Source organism: Lagopus leucura, unplaced genomic scaffold, assembly GCF_019238085.1.
Source record: "Lagopus leucura isolate 7727_CA_CO unplaced genomic scaffold, USGS_WTPT01 Super-Scaffold_100157, whole genome shotgun sequence".
Lineage (NCBI taxonomy): Eukaryota > Metazoa > Chordata > Aves > Galliformes > Phasianidae > Lagopus > Lagopus leucura.
In genome coordinates, this window is record NW_024962334.1 from 42,268,446 (window position 1) to 42,287,464 (window position 19,019).

Genomic DNA, 19,019 nt, shown 5'->3' on the forward strand with positions numbered 1-19,019 from the left:
CTTGGCTTTCCCACAGAGGCCAATGGAGGCAGAGGAGACATGCCGGCTCCTGAGGGTTGGTCATCCAAAGAGTGTTATTCAAAGGATTCTCCTCTTCACCAGAGGGAAAAACAGCATCATATCAACTGATCAGAACTACTTCACGTAATAACGATGAAACATTAACACGTGTTTGGGAAAGCATCATTAAACCCTAGCAGGTTATTTGCGTCATAATTTTGTCATTTTTCATTTTCACAACACTGTCGGCATTTCCAAAAGGCTTACACACAGGGCTTTTGATACGACTATTTTATATCAATTTCTTTTTTCTGTGCATTCATCTACTTTCTTCAAATGCATGAGGATGTGAAAGCAATCCCAGCAACTTTTCCTTAAGAACATTGTGAGTCAAATGTAAATGATGGCTCAAAGTGAATACCACATAATTCATTGTCTTACAAATGAAACAATTCAAATGTTAAAGTAATGCAGTATGAAGATATCTAGGTATTTGACAATGCGGTCTCCTACCAGCTCAGGAATGATAAGGGGAAAAAGTGGAAATCTTTCAAGTGTTATCGCTGACACACAGAAGCAGACTGGCCAAAATAGGAGATAACACACAAATACAGAGTATTCCTCAGGAGAAAACTGCCAGGTCCTTTCTGCTTCTAGCCTGCTGTGATAAATAATTTCACTCCCAACCCTTTCCCTTTCTACCCTCACCAAAGAAGAAAGGATAGGTCGAACTTTGTCTGTCCGTTAGCTCCAGCGATGCTATGCTGGGTGATAACAGCCAGAAAACTGATCCAAACAAGTGGAGCAGCTCCTAACAAAAATAAGAATTGCACACAAAAGATGTAACCTTTCACTGGACTGCTTCAACCAGCACTAATTACAAGCATATTTAGCTGCCTGGCTTTAGAAGCCTAGCCCCAAAGTCGTGAGAGAACAAAATCTGAATCAGAAAGCAGCAGCCCCATTACTGTTTGATTAATCTGTAGTAAACGTGTCCTGGTGGGTCGCCAGCATCACAAAGTGCTCATGGAAACTTGCCATAGTTGCTGCCCAGCTGAGCGGGCTTCAACCAAGCAGTCCTGGTCCTGGAGAGTGGCTTGGCAAGTTTCCCCCTTGGAAGTAATTGTTATCCATCTAAACTCTAGAACTGCATTCTATTGAGATAATGAGCCTTAGGAGAGGGTGGAGGAAAAATAGTTTCTGAGAGCTTCCCAAAGCTTTGATACTTGGAATCAGACTCATTCAAATGAAGGTAGGTAACAGAATAACATGGTACTTTCTTGCTGCTGTCAGCTGCCAGGAATGGATAAAGCAAGAATCCACCATTTGGAATTACACCTGCTTTACAACCTGGATCATTCTTGTCTAGTATGAACAGCATCTGCTGAACCACTCTCCATTTCATCTCCCTCTTTTCTACTTCCAGAAGAACCATAAAGAGCACAGAAATTATTCTGGTCTTCAGAAAGCTGATGAAAGCTGAAGCCAACGTCCAAAACTTTGTAGCAAAACCTTCAACCATTCAACAAGGACCAAAACAAACTGGGCAGCCTCTCTGCTGAGTCCCAGGTTGGCTTTTCTCCTGGTTTGTCACCACTCAGCCATCTGTACCTTGCAGAGGCACAGTTATTTTCAGACTGAATTCATTACATTCTTGGGAGGTAATGGCAAGTGAGGTATATCACTTTCAGCGATGGATCCAAAGGGACAAGCCAGGAGGCCCCAGCGTGCACACAGACCTTTAATGGGCCAAAAGATCATTGTGCAAGTTGGATTTTGAAGACCACGCTGCTTAATTTTCTGCTCTTAGAGGTATTTCTCTAATCAAAACAATAAATGCCAAAGTAATTTCAAAGTTTGCTAGCTTATCTGAGCTGGAGCCACCAGCTGTTACTGCAGCCTGGCCATTTTCAGAAACGCCATTACAAAAATTTACCCCCAGTCACATCTTCAGTATAATTTCATGCATGTGACTCAGTTTACAATTAGAGCTCTACTTTCACATTCCCTGCTTTCAGCTCAAGCCATGGCCCAACAGAGATCACAATTTGACCTACTAATCCTCTCACCACAACCACGTGGTGCTGCTGCCCATGCCGTAGAGCGTTGTGGAAAAAGAGCCTGCCTTTATGTAAAGGGCTGCAGTGACAAAACATCCCACCCTGTCTAGGTATGCCACTCCACTGTTTAATTACCTTGGCTGTTAAATCCAAGGGATGAGTTCTCCAGTTTCACTGTCCAACCCTGTGATGTAATTCACACTTTGATCTTTTAGGGGACTGAAAAAACTGTAGCAACTTACTGGGGCCTTCCTTCATGCTTGCTCACCATACTATTTTCATTACCAATTCTGCGAAGAATTGTTAGAAGAACATACCAAGCCAGATACAACCTGCTTACCTGCTCTTAATTAAGGTAACACATTGTTGAATAGAGTCCAAGGTTTTACTCCCACATGGCAAGCAAAAGCTTGCAAGGCTTGGAAGCCCTTCAACGTGCAATCCAGCCACTTTCTATGGGAAGCAAAAGGGTAATGGGATGCTCTACTATCAGCAGCCAAAAAAAAAACCGTGCACAATGGCAGCTCCAATAGAGGCAGGGAGGCAACGAGCCCAGGCATTCTTCCCACCCTCTGCCCACAAAGGAGCAGGGCAGGGAGCCACACTGCGGGACACAGAGCAATGGGAGAGTTCATTCCCATCACACCCGCACATCCAGCATTCCTCATGTATTAGGCTTCTACAGAAAACAAAGCGGCTTTACTTTCCATTACATATCCAAATAGAAGTATGTGGGGGAATTACAAGGCAATTAGTCTGGACAACCAGCACTTCAAATTTACTAGTTAGTAATGCGTAATTCAGGAAATCATACGTCGGTAAGAAGAACGGACACTGTGTTAAAGACGTAATGAAGCTTGAATAGCTCAACTTTCCAGCAGAGGAACCCAGGCCAGTAAGGGTCAGGATTAGTTAAGCTCATTCTTTTGAAGAGGTTCCTTTGGTGATGCCAGCAGATGAAAATGAACCAGAAATGAAATATTAATGTTGTAAGCTTTAGGTTATCGCAAGCTATTTCATTCAAAAGGAAGAGCAAACCTTGCAATACCATCTTGCAAACAACGATCTTTTGTATCAAGTATTTTCCAGTATTTTTACAGGTTAAGTATTTAAATCATTCCTGCTAGACGTGGATCAAAACTCCCAAGTCACAGTCCCATTAGCAGCTGCAACCTCCAGGTCTGTGCTATACCAATACGGTACAACTTGGATACCCTACTCAGATGAATACCAGAGTCTGGGAGTGCACTACTAGCAGTACCTGAGTTCTTGCCATAAAAGTTATCTGTTTGGAGCTAGAGAACTGTTCTCAGCAACCTCAGAACACAAGGTGAAGTTTTATTCTAAAAGACCATTATGAAAGCAGTAACAACATGACACCTAGAGCAATTCCTACTAAAACACAAAGCATTCAACTAAGGTGGAGGATCAGATCCAAATGAATTGGTTTTGTATTAAAACCTCACTGCAATGACTGGAAGCCCTCGCTGCGGAGAGGATTCACTGCACATCTGGCCTGAAAGTCAGCACTAGAGAGACATGGGCTTCACCACACAGCCAAGATGAAACCTACCCCCCGCCCTTCCAATTCAATTTGCTAAGGACTTACAAATTAAAACTCAAGCATTCCCACTCCTTAAGCTGGGTAAAGAGGACCATTTCACTGCAGGTGACTCATTAACCACTGAGAACTTGCTTTGGGTGCTACAGCAGGGACAACATCTAAAACTGCCGTGCAGCAATCGCTGCCAAAGGCCGCGTGCCAGCAGTGGCAAAAACGATCCCATCCGAGTGGAGCCGCGCCAGGCCGAGCCCATGGAGCTCTGCTATTTTCCACCACAGCTTTGCATCAAGGCAGAGAACGATGCGGCTCTTTCCCCCGCGCACGGCAGCTGTCGTGGTGATAAATGAGAAGCCAAGTGGGAGCAAGCAAGTGGTCTGTGCAGCGAGAGAGCTGTGGAGCCTGCTGAGCTGACAGCGGTGAGCACCCACGGAAGAGAACAGCATTGCTGGCCAGGGCTCACGCATGAACTTCCCAGGCAGAGATTAAGACACTCACGTAGGTTTTTATGACTAACTCGACCAGTCCTTCAGCAGCCACTGTCTGTCTATCAGAGGAACAGCAGGCAAAACATTTAAAGCAACAGTAAAATCATAGTCTTGACTGCAATCCTATTTTCAACCCTGAATCTTTGTATCTGTTTTATGGCAATCTACCGGTAGGATGGAGGATTTGGGGATTGTGCAAATAATTCAGGAAATTCATTTTAATTGCAAACTTGTGCACCTTGGAACATAAATAGACTCACAGCTAGAAGCCCCGAGCAACATTATAAACAGCTCCAAAAATTGTTCTTTGGGAACTAGTACAAAACATTGTTAGGATCACAGGGAACCTGAAGTCCCCCAAATAGCGAGCCAAGTTATTGGGTATTTTTGCCAGCTACAAACACAGAAATCTGACCCTGGCCTTCAGTACATCAGCTCAGGGATTAGGTGGAGGATTCTGGAGTTTTGTGTTTTTTTCTTAAAGATCAAATCAAATTAGCTATCCCTCATGAAACTAAACTTCTAGCAACTGACCAGGAAAACATTTATTTGAATATTTTTGCAAGCTGGCATTGTGTATGGTATTTGTAGGTTGTTTGTACAGTATAGGGTGCTAAATTTAAAGGCTCAAACACAATAGAATTCGGTATAGCATTGGGAACGTGTGTGCATGTGCGTGTGTTTTGGGGAACAGGATATTTTTCCTTCATTTTTTTGCAGCACACCTTTCCCATGCACTGTGTGTGCCCTGAGGAGCCCAGGCACTCGTAGTTCCCAGCAGTTCACCCAACCCAGCTCTGCTGAGAAGGGCCCCGAGTGTGGGCTTCCACGAACCAAGGCATCTTCATGTTGCAGAGGCACAGAATGGCTGAGGTTGAAAGGAGCTCTGGGTCCATCTGGCCCAACCCCTGCCCACAGGTGCTCAGCACCACATCCAGGCGGCTTCTGGAGATCTCCATGAACACCTCACAGCCTCTTTGGTCAGCTCATGCCAGTGCTAAGTCACTAACACAGTAACCTGTCCTGGCAGTCCTGAGCGAGCTTTGACCACATGTTCTGATTAAATCAAGTGGCTCTGAGGGTTCTGTTGCCCGAGATAGCCTCTGGATTATATTGCCAAAACATTACAGACGGGAAGTACATCAAAGGACTAAGCACTTCCAAAAATAACCAGGCCAATTGCTACACTTCCTTGTTTGCCTGAACAGTCTCGGCCCCCTTAATTAGGATTTAGATGCCCAAAATTGCAGCTTCCAAAATTAATATGAAGCTGCTGAACTTTTCCTTCAGCAAGTAAACCAAGCACTATTTAAATAAATGAATGTGCAAAGTACTGCGATTAGTTATTCCCTAACAGGCCTTCACTTTTAAGAACAAAGAGCATGGGCACTTCAGCAGCATAACAAAACAAAGTTTATCCTGGATCCTTGGGTCAGGCCCTGGGGATCCCAGAGCATTTGTGAATCTAGGCTACGTGGATGAGCATAGCTAATGCAGACGAAGGCACTCAAGCGGCCGTTTATTATCCACTGGGTGCCAGCATTAAGTCACACAGCAACACCCCCTGGCCTGGCTTTTGTTTTTCCCCTTTGGGCTAACTGGTGAATCCTTTTTTGCGCATTTCTCATCAACATGATTTTGCACACCTGATAAATAAAAGGGGTTCTCCAAGCTGCTTGCAACCCGGCTTTTTTCTTGCTCTTCCACCTCATCGCTATTGTAATGATAGGCATATCTGGGGGAACTGGCAGGCTTGTGTGGCTTCAGCAGGCGAGTGTTGGTGGGCTGGAAGGGCAGGGCGTGCTGTCCTCTCCGTCGGCACTCCTCAGCAAAGGCTTCTTCATTTGCCTCACCTGGAAAAGCAAAGAGAGCGAGAAAAGTGAGCGGCATCCAGAATGCTGAAGGCTCACGTGAAACGATGGAAATTTGGGCTGAAAAAAGGGCCTCACTGAATTCCTGCCTGGGCCGTCTGCCCACTCATGCGGAGGGCTTCAGAGCTGTCTCCAGGTCTGCCTGTAGCCAGGGGAGTGCCCGGAGCTGAAGGCTCCGTCAGCTGCTTCTCACCATACTGGGGCCACCCTGACATAGGAAGGGCGAGCAATCTGAGCACCTTGTCCTGGGCAATACTGCAATGGTACACAGCACAGCTTGTCACCCCTTGTCTTGGCCATCCGCATAGGAAGGGTTAGCCCTGTTTGAGGGCGAGGGATAGAGAGAAATACTCATGCTAGGCTAGCTATGGGGACCATGTGGGAAAAATAAAACAAACGTGGGCTCACAGGGGATGGATGCTGGATATCTATAGCTGGAAGGGTGGTGGAGAAGCACTGGAGATCAAATGAGGGTGGGAAACCAGGCTGAAGATGCCAAAGATAAGCACATTTCAAGGACTAAAATGGATGCACTCTCCAAAGAATGGACGCAAAGTAAACTGAAACCCAATGTCTGGAAAAAGTACTATGAAAGATGAGGCACTCCAGTCATTCTCATGGTATTTTGCAAATGAAGACACTCTTGCTGCAGAATATACAACAGTACCAATGCTGTGAAGTACGGAAATCAGCTACTTAACACAAAACCCACACATCAAAAAGCAAATGGTAAGATCACAAATGAAAGCATTGCATGGGGGAAACAAGAAAACAATAAGAAAACAGAAAGAAAAACTGAAAAGAAGGGCGTGTATCAGATTTGTCTCCTAAAGGCTATTGGAAGTGTCATTAATTCAATTACTTAAATAGTTTTAATGGCGCTGATGAAATACGGCGTCATTTTGTTTGCATCAAAAGCGATGTGTCACGCTGGGGAGGTTTCTCCTGGGCATCAGCTGCTTCGGGAGGGGTGTGTGCTCTCAGCAAGCGCGTGTGCTCTTAGTTCACAGCTGGAAAATGCTTTGAAGATGGGAGAAGGACCACGTTTGCAGAAAGAGCCACGGTGTGCACCAAACAACCGACGCTCCCAAACCAAGCAGGCGGCATCGTCTTTACCTTGTAACCGTACCCTGGGAGATGCTTCTGAGGGCATGAGGAAGAGGAGGCAAGGTATTTTTTAAGAAGTCATTTCACAGCACAACATAAGGCCTCGGGGAGAGGAGGGATCCAGCATGTGGCTCACGTCCCCATGTCCAAACACCACGCCAGCATGAGGCTGCGGGCACGCTGGTCACTGCAGCAGGGGACGGCTCACTGCCATCGCATGGGGACAGCAAGGCAGCGGGCAAGGAAAAGCTCAGGGGATAGAATCATAGAATCATAAAGGCTGGAAAAGACCACCAACATCATCCAGTCCAAACCACCCCACCATGCCCACTGGGCCACATCACCACATTTCTTGAACACCTCCATGGATGGTGACTCAACCATCTCTCTGTGCAGCCTGTGCCACTGCCCAACACTCGTTCTGAGAAGATTTTTTTCTTAATATCCAACCAGAACCTCCCCCAGCAATTCCCAATTTCCCATAAGATCCTACAGGGTTTCACACTCGCACGTTATACAAACAGCACTGAAGCACGTGTCAGTCTGGTGATGCTAGCTCTATCAAGGTGAAGCCAGTGAGACACCAGGAATGAGAAGGAATAGGAAAGCCACATAACAGCAATCGTACATGCAAAAACCAGTCAAGATTGTTCACGTCCTAACAGTGCACCAGAACTGAGACATTCCTCCCACGGAAACACAAACCACGTTGCTTTCCTCCCAGTATATAAGTCTTGTGTGATGAATGTGCAGCATTTGTACTGACAAGCAAGTGCAGGAAGGAGAACTGCACTGCATTGCAGGCCCTAAAGCCCTCTGTGCATCACACCCCAATTAAACTCACAAATACCTAACGCAATTGGCTATGAGACCAGGTGCTCTGCACACACCCCAATAAATTACACCCAGCTGTGTAAGAGATCAATCCCAATAGCTCTCCTCTAATCCAGACAGCATGAAAGCAACAGTCTGAAGAATTCAAAATAACCTTATTCCTCCTGGTGCTATGCTCTCAGCACTGCTGCTCTCTTGCCCCCTCCATCAGGTGCTCCCAGGGCACATTTAAGGTTTAAAGAACTCAGGGCAGACCAGGAATAAAACCAGCTGTACCACCTGCAATGATGAGATTTAGCTGAGAAGCTTTTATCATGAGAAAGTGCAGCAACCAAGAAGTGCTGCAGCACTGCCAGAGCTTTGCCTGCACTGACATTTGCACTGGAAAAGGCATTGAAGAACAAATTTTGGGGACAGCACTGCTCCAAAGCACCCTTTGGTCACCGTCCTTCAGCTGCCCAGAGCACCCACGTGTGCAGTCCCATAGTGGGGACCGACCTGGGTTAAAAATAATACTCTTTCCATCAGCTTATTTTTAACTCAGCCCAGCCCCTACGTGCCACAAAACCAGGGGATGGGGCAGCTCCTGGGGTCCAGCTTACATCTGCCATACGCAGAAGATCTCATTAACCAACGCAAATATTAATTAAAAGCCTCACAGCTATTTCACTTGCAAAACCAGCTCAGAGAAGTTATGCTTCTAAGGGGTTAGTTCTGAAAATGAGGGTTCAGGAATGACGGCTCTAACCTTTAAAAACAGTCGTCAGAGTTTGATTTTCAGGTGCTCCCAATGGAAAGCTGCTTCTGCTGATAATGAAACCAAAGGGTGCGATGTCTCATGGCACCAAATAAGACCCCGGGACTGAAAACCAGCTTGTGGTCGCAGAGTTGCAGCGTGGGGGGAAGAAGCAGAGCCTTTAAGCTGTCATTAACCAGCAGAGGGCAATATTGCCCATCACGTGGGGGAATGTTATCAGAAAACTCACTGCCAACTCTGACTTACTGGGCAACGAATGGATTTCTTGGGTTGAATGCAGAGTGTGAGCACGATGCTTAGCTGGGGTGGGTGCTCCAGGGAGCCAAAGAGCCAAGGGGCCCATATCCACTCCTGGGAAATGGAAATCAGGGAATCACAGAATGGCCTGGGTTGAAAAGGACCACAATGCTCATCCAGTTCCAACCCCCTGCTACGTGCAGGGTCGCCAACCAGCAGACCAGGCTGCCCAGAGCCACATCCAGCCTGGCCTTGAATGCCTGCAGGGATGGGGCATCCACAGCCTCCTTGGGCAACCTGTGCCAGTGTGTCACCACCTTCTGTGTGAAAAACTTCCTCCTAATATTTAACCTAAACCTCCACTGTCTCAGTTTAAGACTGTTCCCCCTTGTCCTATCACTGTCCACCCTTGTAAACAGCCATTCCCCCTCCCTTTTATACGCTCCCTTCAAATTTTGGAAGGCCACAATGAGGTCTCTGTGAAGCCCTCTCTTCTCTAAGCTAAACAAGCCCAGTTTCCTCAGCCTTTCTTCACAAGAGAAATGACATCTACTGGGAATGACATGGCAACGAGAACGAGGACAGTGAGGTGGGACAGGTAGATCCTGCTGCACACCATGGCGAGGGCTGATTTCTGACTGTTTAGAATATGGTTTAACTAACGCTGTTTGGGATTTTTTGGGGCTCAACCCCAGCATTTGTGTCTCCTTCAAGGCACATGAAGCGCCTCACATTCGCATCCATGAAGTGGGAGGCAGCGATGCTGGAGTGGCTGATGCCTCAGCAGTCAGGAGCTGTGGGAAGAAACAGCTCTTTACCAATGGCTGCATCACCTGTCCAACGTGGCTAATGAGCACTCCTGCACCACAAGTCTGGTGATGCCATCACCTGTGTAAAAGGTTCTCATTTTGAAATGGAGCAGCCCTGCCCACCAAATATGTACGTGTTCGTACTAAAAACACTTTTTATAACGATAGCATCGTTATTTTCTGTTAATTAGTGTATATCCTGGCTTTCTGGAATTGAACCGAATTCCTACTAGGAATCAGTAGTAATTAATGGCAAGATAGTAATTAAAAGAAGGAGAGCAAACAGAGGTAAACATCCTGAGGATACTGAACCCCATATTTCAGCTTACCACCACTTCCCGTGCAAAAGGAAGCTGAGACTTGGTGGCTCCCGCACTGCAGCCTTACTGTTCGCATGGCATTTCTCTGCGTGCTTAATGAAAAAGAAAACCAACATAGGATTATCTCCTGCACTAAGAAAGACAGCACAGAAACCGGATGACACATTAAGGCTCCCACGTGCCAGTTTGTGACCCATGAGAACTTTGTCCTGCTCCTATCTTTCTCAGTTGTGGCCTTGAGCGTGCCCAAATGCCTTTCTAACACTTTCAGATTCGAGGCGATTCACAAGCACTGAACCCTCTGGGGCCACTGCAGTGAGGCTGTGTGCTCACTAACTGCTCCCGGTGCTATGGGGAGATCTGGGCCATGCTGAGAACAAAATCCCCACTGGAGGATGTTTATCTGTCACAAGTGTCACCACCTGCTGATAAGACTGCCATAGCGATACAGCTTTCTGCTGTGACAACAGTTCTGTGTTCATATTTACCTCGGTGGATGAGAGAGCAGGGTTCTTCTGTGACTCAGATCAGACACTGCTGGGAAATGCGGTGCTTTAGAGGAACCTGAGCAACGCCCAGAGATCAACAGCTTCTGTTGCTCCTTCTCTTAGAGCTCTGTGCCCAATGCCATGCAGCACGGACAGAACCCCAGGGCAACAAGCAGCTACAGCAGAACCCAGAGCAAGGCTAAGCTGCTTTCTCTGCCAGGAGCTCAGCACAAGGAAGCAGGGATTTCCCACGATGCTTAAGAGGAAAAGCAGCCATTTTGAAATCTACTGATAATAATAATTAAAAAAAAAAAAAAAAAAAAAAAAAAACAAAAAAAAAACACAATTGGCCTCTGAAGCCCAAAGGGCCTGAAATCATTCTGAAACTATCCGGGGAATGCCAGAGCAGCTGCAGAATCTGCACCATCACTGCTGGGCAGAGCTTTTGTAAACCGTAAGGGAGTAAAAGTGAAGCACCAGACATTTTGAGTTTGTCCTTCCCCGGTTGCCAACGATCGCTTTTCCTCCGGAGCAACTGCCCAGCTTCAGTGCCACTGCTGTATTCAAAGAGAGAAGGAAACGAAGGGCTTTGCTGCGGTGGCCGATGTCCTCCATGCAACACTGAGTTGGAAAAGTGCCTGAATGCTGAGCTGCTTAACAACTGCATGTGCTGTGGGCTCTCCATCAATCAGTGCCCTCTCCAGGCTCGTCCCTCCCTCATCTCACAGCTGTGCAGCATCAGACACGCGTTACCCACCTGCTGCTACAGCCTCCCCTGCTAAGTCTGTAACTTCAGGGGTTTTGTGCAAGGTTTCCCAGGCTGTTGTTGTTCCCTCTGCTGTGGGAGCCGGGCTCAGACCCATTTCCTGAGTAAGGAAAACAAACCCACAGTGGCTGGAGAAAGCATGGGAGGTGGTGGTGAAGTCACCGAGAAGTGATGGAAAGAACAGGGACAGGGAAAAAGGACAGAGTGTTGAAGTCAACACTGCACTTCTATTTCTGTCGGGGCAGAGCTGCGGCTGCAGCATGCCTTGTATTTGGGGAAGGGCAAGGCTCCCTCCATGCTTTCTGCTTAATGCGAACAGCAATCCTCTGCCCTTCTGGCTTTTAAAGCTGGCAACACATTTGTTCCTTTTATTCCTGCTCCACCCGTGCTCAGCCTGTTCCTGCACCACCCACGCTCCCACTATAGGGGAAGGCAGGGGAATCCCGCTGCCCCTTTTCCTTCTGCTGACACCACTAACCTGGGATACGTGCAGCAGGAAGGGCTCTTTGTAGCCCCAAGCCTTCCAACAAGGAGTGGTGTTCCACACCCCCTTGGTCCAATCCTTCAGCCCTGCCTGAGCCAATATGAATGCTATGTGAATCCAACCTGAGCCACCAATGCCCACAGCCACTCCTGTTTGAGTGCACTGAGCGCTGCAGCCCGGTGTACTGACAGGGGAGGACATGGATTCATCTCACTGCCAGAACATACTCACCACATGATCCTGCAAAGCCCAGTATAACCAGCAGGTAACACGAACCTCACGCTCCCATCAGGCAGAGATGTCTCCATTTGCATGCTGCTGCTCAATGTGAATTTCATTACATGCAAAAGGCTCCATCACACAGAGCTCTTGCTCATAGAGACTACTTAAAAGCTAATGCTTTCTATATTTCTCATGCCAAATAAGACCTGAGATGAAGTAGGTGACTCTGAGGACTCTCAGTGTATTTCCACCTGCTGCCAGGTCACGCCAGATCCTTGCCATACTTTCCTTTCAGTCGCTTCACACTGCACTAAGGTACAGAACCACAGTACTGACAGGGTGCAGATCTATTAGAGATTTCCATCTCAGCCATAGCCAAACGTGCCAGCAGGTCTCCTTTCTACCACAAGGGACTCAGAACTCACATTTCACTTTGAAATTGGATTTTGAAGCACAAACCAAAAGCCTTCTGAAAGAAAAACCAACCGGCCCTTATGATACAATTTAAAGCTCATTGGTTTCCAGCTCTTTTGTTCTCACAACAAACCTATCTCTAACCCATTTAACTAAAATAAATTCTCAAGGCATTGCGTCCTGTATCCTCTTAGTGGCCTTCACCCCAAGGAGCATCCCCAGAACAGTTCAGGGCAAGGCACAGATTGCAAATCAGACTGCTTTGTTATGCTACTTTTTCTTCCTGCTGATTATTTAAATCAGTTTTCAAAGGCTTAACGTACAGCAAATCCAGACTGCTGTGAAATGATACAAAAAGCAAAGCCACGCAGTTAAAAGAAAAAAGAATCTTATGAGCGACTTCACAAAAATGTGATGAATGACTTCCACAGCTGTTTTGTCAACGCTTCCATAGTAATTTGGCAAAAGCACAAGACTGCCAAGTTTGTGTGCTGATCCAATGGCTATTAGTGCTGCTGAAGTCTTACAGACACAAGGCAGGCTCCCTGTTGGATGGTGCATTGCCCTTGCTCTGTGTATAAGCTCTCATCTTTTCAGGTTAATCATTTGAAAAACATTCTCTTACACCTGAGCTTTAAGTACGACGCCAAGGGTTTCACATACGATTATAAAAAAGAGCTATGCACCCTCTTTGGTTACACCCCACAAGATGTAAGCCCTTTCTCATCCATTGTACACACAGGACATCCAGCTCCCAGTGCAGCATCCCAATGTCTGCACAGCTGCCTGATTTACAGAGCACACAAATACCAGAACCTTTCAAATGACCTTGAAAACACCACGCGCTCCCTCAGATAGAGATCTGCCAGTATATTATGAACCTTCACAGCAAAACCCAATGCCATTTTTTGACACCTTCCTGACAACAAAGAACACTTTGCTATTAGCAGGCATTCTTCTTCAATATTGACAAATAAAGATTCAATTTACAGGAAAAAATATCTTGGAAATTCACTTTCAAAGCTAATTTTGATTAAATGATTACCTACAAGTCAGCATCCAGGCCCCACAGGTGCCACCACTCCCAAGCTATACCACTTCTTGCTGTTCAGCATCTCCAGTTCTAAACAAACTAAACTGAGCTCTTCAGCCTACGCCTTCAAACCCACCCTAGCTCAGGAATACTACAAGGTATTTTCCAAACCTAAGGCCTATCCACAATTTATATTGATACAACTTATACACACTTATATATAAACACATATATACAAGGTTAGAGAAACTTGCGTACTGCTTGAACTGAAGTCCTGACAAACTAACCCATCAGTAGAAAGCAGAGAAATTAACATTTTCTCAGCTTAACAAACACCAAACCAGAAACACTACTGTGATGCAGCAACAGCAGTACTTACAATTACCTTTGTGTCTGGAAACAGTACCATCAGTCACTGCATATGTTGCTTCTGAAGAGATCAGCTGGAAGAGAAGGCGTCCTACCAAGAGGACTTTGTGAAGCAGGAGGAGCTCACTGATGTCAGCATCTGCTTGGTACGCTCAGCGCAGACACTGGGAAGGCCACCTGAGATGCAACAGGCACTGGAGCAACCCTGGCACAAAGCTGTCCACAGTCAGACACCATCCCAAAAGCTGTATCTCTGCCTTCTGTTTTTATTACACCTTTGGGATGCAGGGGGTGAAGCACAAAGCACAGCAGTAACACCTTCGGAGCACAATCTCTGGGACCAAGTGGCAAAAAGGGCAGAGCAGAACTGAAGAGCTGCCATAGGAGCTGAGCAATTGGAGAAGGCCAAGTTCCAGAGGGGAGCATGGGGTGTCCTAACGCCCACAAGCACTTAGTGCAGAGGCAGATGCACCCATGGAAGAGATGTACCCACAGTGGAGCTGCATGCCAGAAGAACAACTCACCACCTTCGGCTGATGGAACTAGCTCTGCTCAGCATCAACTGGCTCACCCCGCACCTCCCGTGGTTCTGCAAAGGCAACGAAAAGCCTCTCCAAATACTTAAGTGACTTCGTCAGCAGATCCACTCTACCAGTGGAATAAATATTTGAGAGAAAAAAATTGCTTCATCAGGATTGTTCCACTACAGGCATTTCTGTACAGTGAGCAGACCAAAGTGCAGGATCCAGCTAACCTAATTCCTTTCCCTCTTCAACGCCACTGAACTCAAAACCTTCCCAGAAACACTTGCCAAGTTTCGCTAAGCTTTAAGAAGCCAAACCTCATTTACACTACAGCATTTCTCCCCAACTCTGAAAAATCATTACCGTTCACTTTGCAGAGTTCAAAGCGTACTGCAGTGACCCTGTGGTACCAAAAGAAAACCTGAAACAGATGCACAACAAATGAAACAGATTTCCACACAATTTCATGCATGCAAATCAGCAACTGACACAAAAAGTCTCAGCACCTGTTGAGAAACAGCCTTATGAAGGGAAGCCTTCAAACACTGAATCTCCAGTGAGAAGTGATCAATAAACCCATGGTCATAACATAGAGACACTGGGACAGGTCTGATTACAGAGAAAATCCTGCAAAGACCTTAGTGTCCATCTACATTGCCATCTCCATTGAAATGTTTGTTTTAAAGGAATGTGTCTCAAATCTCATAAAACTGGAGAGGCTTTAACCTCTGTTAGCAATATACTGTCTAACTGACATTAAAGCTGCACTCTAAGTTGCTGACTTGGCTACATGCTACTTACAGCTCCATACTCAACACCTGAGACACCAATAATTTGGAGGATTTTAGCACCACACCCAGAAAACACAAGAGTTAGCTGTATCTGGGGCCAGCCAGATATGAATGAAAGGCAACTTTTTGTTAGAGAAGAGGCTGGGAGGTGAAACGCACACCCACCCCTACCTCTGCTTAAACAACCAAAAAACGGCTTTTGCTATTGGAAACTATTCTGCCCAGGGCAACAAGCACCTCCCCTGCACTCAGCTCTGTGACTATTCTACAAAAACAGTTACCAGGGATCTAGTCATCTTACATAAACACTGCAAGGAGCAAAGCACACACGTGATCTCAGAGTAGAGGAGAGGGAAGAGTGGAAACTACGGCAGAGCGCTCAAAGAATCTTTCGTTCTTGAGTTCCTTCACCCGGAATAGGATGGCTTAACATCCAGGTTCTCTCTGAGAAATGGTTTATTTCTGTATTTAAGGAATGATTATAAGAATTATCTGCTAGCTTCACTGCATGAGGAAGAATTTAAAATCATCTCCATCTCCTGTTGTACGGCACGTAACTCTGTACTGCAACCATTAATTGTGTGGTTAAAATTACTAAAGGCAAACACTGCTTGGGGTAGGATATGGGAGAATTACTCAACTTTAAAACAGGATTCTCTTCCAGTTCTCCTGGGCTAATACTCTCAAAATGGATCAAAAAATAACTCCACACCAATGCTTTGGAACTATTTTGGAAAGTCTCATCTAGTGGTTGGCAACCCTGCCCATGGCAGGGGGTTGGAGCTCAATGTTTGTTAAGGTCCTTTCCAATCCAAGCCGATTTATGATTAGATATCCCTCCTTACAAAAGATAATGGAAGCGATATACCCTCCACTATTAGCTGGTATTGACATAACATCACACAAATCTAAGAACAGGTATCATGAAGTGTATTTCTTTCCTTTCTATCAAGCAGTGGAAAAGACAATAACCTAGTTTGTTGTTTTCAACCCCATTCCCTAGCTAGCTAAATTGTTCTGTTTTGTCTAAGAATACCTGAACACAACTGGAGGGAACTTGTGTCATACAAAAGGTTGCATTTCCAAACTTCAGACCAGGCTCTCCATGGAATGTAACTCAAAAACGTTGAAGTTCCTTGGAAAATATGGATAAGTTGGATGCAACCATTTCGCTTTAACAAATTACAGCCTGACACTTTCAAAAATAATAGTCTTGAAGTGGTTTTTCTGCTGACAAAAGAGTCTGCAAATACAAGGTGTACACTGGCTACATAATTCAAGTGTAAAATGATTTCCGTGCAGCACTTCTCCTAAGCCAGGAAAGGGCAGAGCAGCATGGCACGTACACTTATTTGCTTTTCCATTAATGAATTTCCAGGTTACCACAGCTATGGCTATGTTGGTGAAGCTGCCCTGCGTTGGAGTCTGCTATTTAATCAGTAGGGAGGAAACAGAGTTTTTGTAATTTGTATAGAAAGAAAACTTTACAAAAGATATTTTAAGTGCTGAGTATTGAGATCTCAGAAACATGGTTAATTTGTCCTAAGAAGAACTATGATTTAGTTCTGGTAGTTCCACTGCTCTCCACGCAGGGCACCTTCCCAAGAAAGTTAGGAAGGACCTTGAAATAACAGAACCGTGCCATTAAGTTATACGATAAAACGTTAAGTCTTATGATTTTGTTCCAAGATGTGTTTTATGGTTTTATGACCCAAATGCTGCTGAGTTAGAATTCCAGGAACTTGCCTATCCACAAGCTTCTCTTAGAAATAAATCTAAGGATGAATATTAACAAATGCAGCTTTGGGTATATTCAAAACCCAAATAATCATCTACAGACAGGTTTTTTTCATGCACAGAAGCCCTGTAGGAGATGCTCCTCTGGCAGTTCCCTGTAGAAGAATTTTTTTCTGACATAATGTACTTTGAAGCATTCAGCACACTACCAAAATGGCTCCAATTAACAAAAAGCCACCCCTTTTCACTGCAGTAACTCCATATTCAGAACACGTGTGTTGCTGTCCACTAAAGATTTAACACACACACAGAATAAAAACTTGATATCATTAAAGCTTTGACTATATATTTTGAATGAACAGTCTAATTAATTAATCTTTGTCATAACCTTACGTTAACAAGAAACCTCTTAGTCTTTACCTTAGGACCTGAAATGAGGATCTCTCAAGGTTTTGTTGGAAAGAAACAGGAGGCATGCAATGGCTCACTGTAATTACAAATCAAGTTCTCTGGGACAGTCACTGAGGTCCTTGGCCAGGCTTCCCGTTTGTCACTAAACGCCCAATCTGTCCACTACAACAAAGCAACAACTTACCTTAACAGTTCAGAACACCTTTCTCACATAAATTCCGCTCATGGCATGTACACATCCCTAACTGGATGCTCTAGAGCAACATTCATCACACAATATCTGTGTCCTAGATGCACGTGTTGCCTCCTGTCTTCCCAAGCACACTGCTTCCTCCAGCCCTCCCAACAGCACCAACCATCCCTTCAACTCCTTCATCACTAAGGCACCCACTGTCTCAAAATGAGAAAGATGCTATATGCGTGAATGTTCACCCAACAGGGAGGGAGGGAAAGAGACAATCTTAATTAGACTCCACAAAGAAAGGTCTGAAGGACCTCTGTATCTTGCATCTTGAGCTGCACCTCAGGCTCCTGAGTTTTTGGTACTATATAGAAGCTGAACACTTGCTTCCCGCTAAAACATAATTTAAAGATGAACTTCAAGACAACATCAGCTAGAGAAACCACTTCTCATAGAACTTTCTTCAACAGTTCATCATTCACGTGTTTAAAAAATGCATGTTCTTATTTGAATTTGCCTAGCCTCAAACAAACATTTATGTTCTTCCAAACAAGGCACAATTTAATATGCACTTCTACCTTACCTGTATACATATTAACTTCTTTTTTAAGAATCAAATTGGATTTGGCACATCATCCTCAGGCTGCAGAAGTACCTTCTGTTTCTGCCCTGGCAGGAGAAGCAGCCTCTGCATTAACACACAGCATCTGCCAGCACAAAGGTGTGAACACGTGGGAAATGCCCACTTCTCGATCCACTGTGACAGCCTGTGATCAGGTTTTCCTGACAAGATAAGGCAAAGGCCAAGTAAAGGAGAAAGTCTTTGGAATTTATGTCTATGGCCATAACAGGCTGAGTTGGTTTCTTACTTCTCCCTTACTGTTTTTTCGCCCTGCAAGTTACACTGCAAAGCAGCATCATGAATATCAAGGATGTTTCTTTTTGTATAGCTGAACTATACAAGCCAGAAAAATGGAAGTTCAACTGGATTTATGCTGTGAAAGGAAGCATTTGATGACTGTTCTGTTTTCTCTTAGACCTTCCTGAGAGAAAAAACCTACCTCTTAGGCCTTGATCAGTAGCTAAGTTAAAGACTCAAGCCAAGAAGTGCATGAACATTACCCATGCTTGCCAGCAATATCCAAATGAGTCCAAAACAAACTGAATTTATAGCTCTCTACTGCTTCCCTAAACGTTCACTCACCTCCTGTTTGTACAGAAGAGTTTAAGAATCTCCTTTCTGTAGCAGGGGGTTGGAACCTGATGATCTTTAGGGTCCCTTCCAACTCAAGCCATTCTATGATTCTACTGAAACTAAGCATATATGATGATAAGGATCTGATCATATTTCCCATAAGCAGTCACGAGAAATGTGTGTGCAGAGATTAACAGAATAATTCTGGGACGTGCCTGAGCAACTACCTGACAGAGCACTTCCAAAGAAATCAAAATACCAAAATGTAATCTGATGAGAGCTAGTATTATTAGAAGAAAAAACACTTGGTCCTATGAACAGCTAAGACAGTCTGGAGGAAAGGCTGAGCTTTCAAACAGA

General features: G+C 45.2%; 1 protein-coding gene across 4 annotated transcripts in view; it reads right to left on the minus strand.

Annotated features, from left to right (window-relative positions):
* DNAJB6 (DnaJ heat shock protein family (Hsp40) member B6) overlaps positions 1-19,019 on the minus strand; it is a 49,522-nt gene that overhangs the window by 3,269 nt on the left and 27,234 nt on the right. For 2 of the 4 annotated variants that reach the window (XM_042888100.1, XM_042888101.1), the window contains exon 9: positions 5,756-5,962. In XM_042888100.1, coding sequence (XP_042744034.1) covers positions 5,756-5,962 — 207 coding nt within the window. Of the gene's footprint in view, positions 1-4,119; positions 4,169-5,755; positions 5,963-19,019 lie in introns of all 4 variants that reach the window. The other 2 variants (XM_042888103.1, XM_042888102.1) reach the window with 2 other exon arrangements.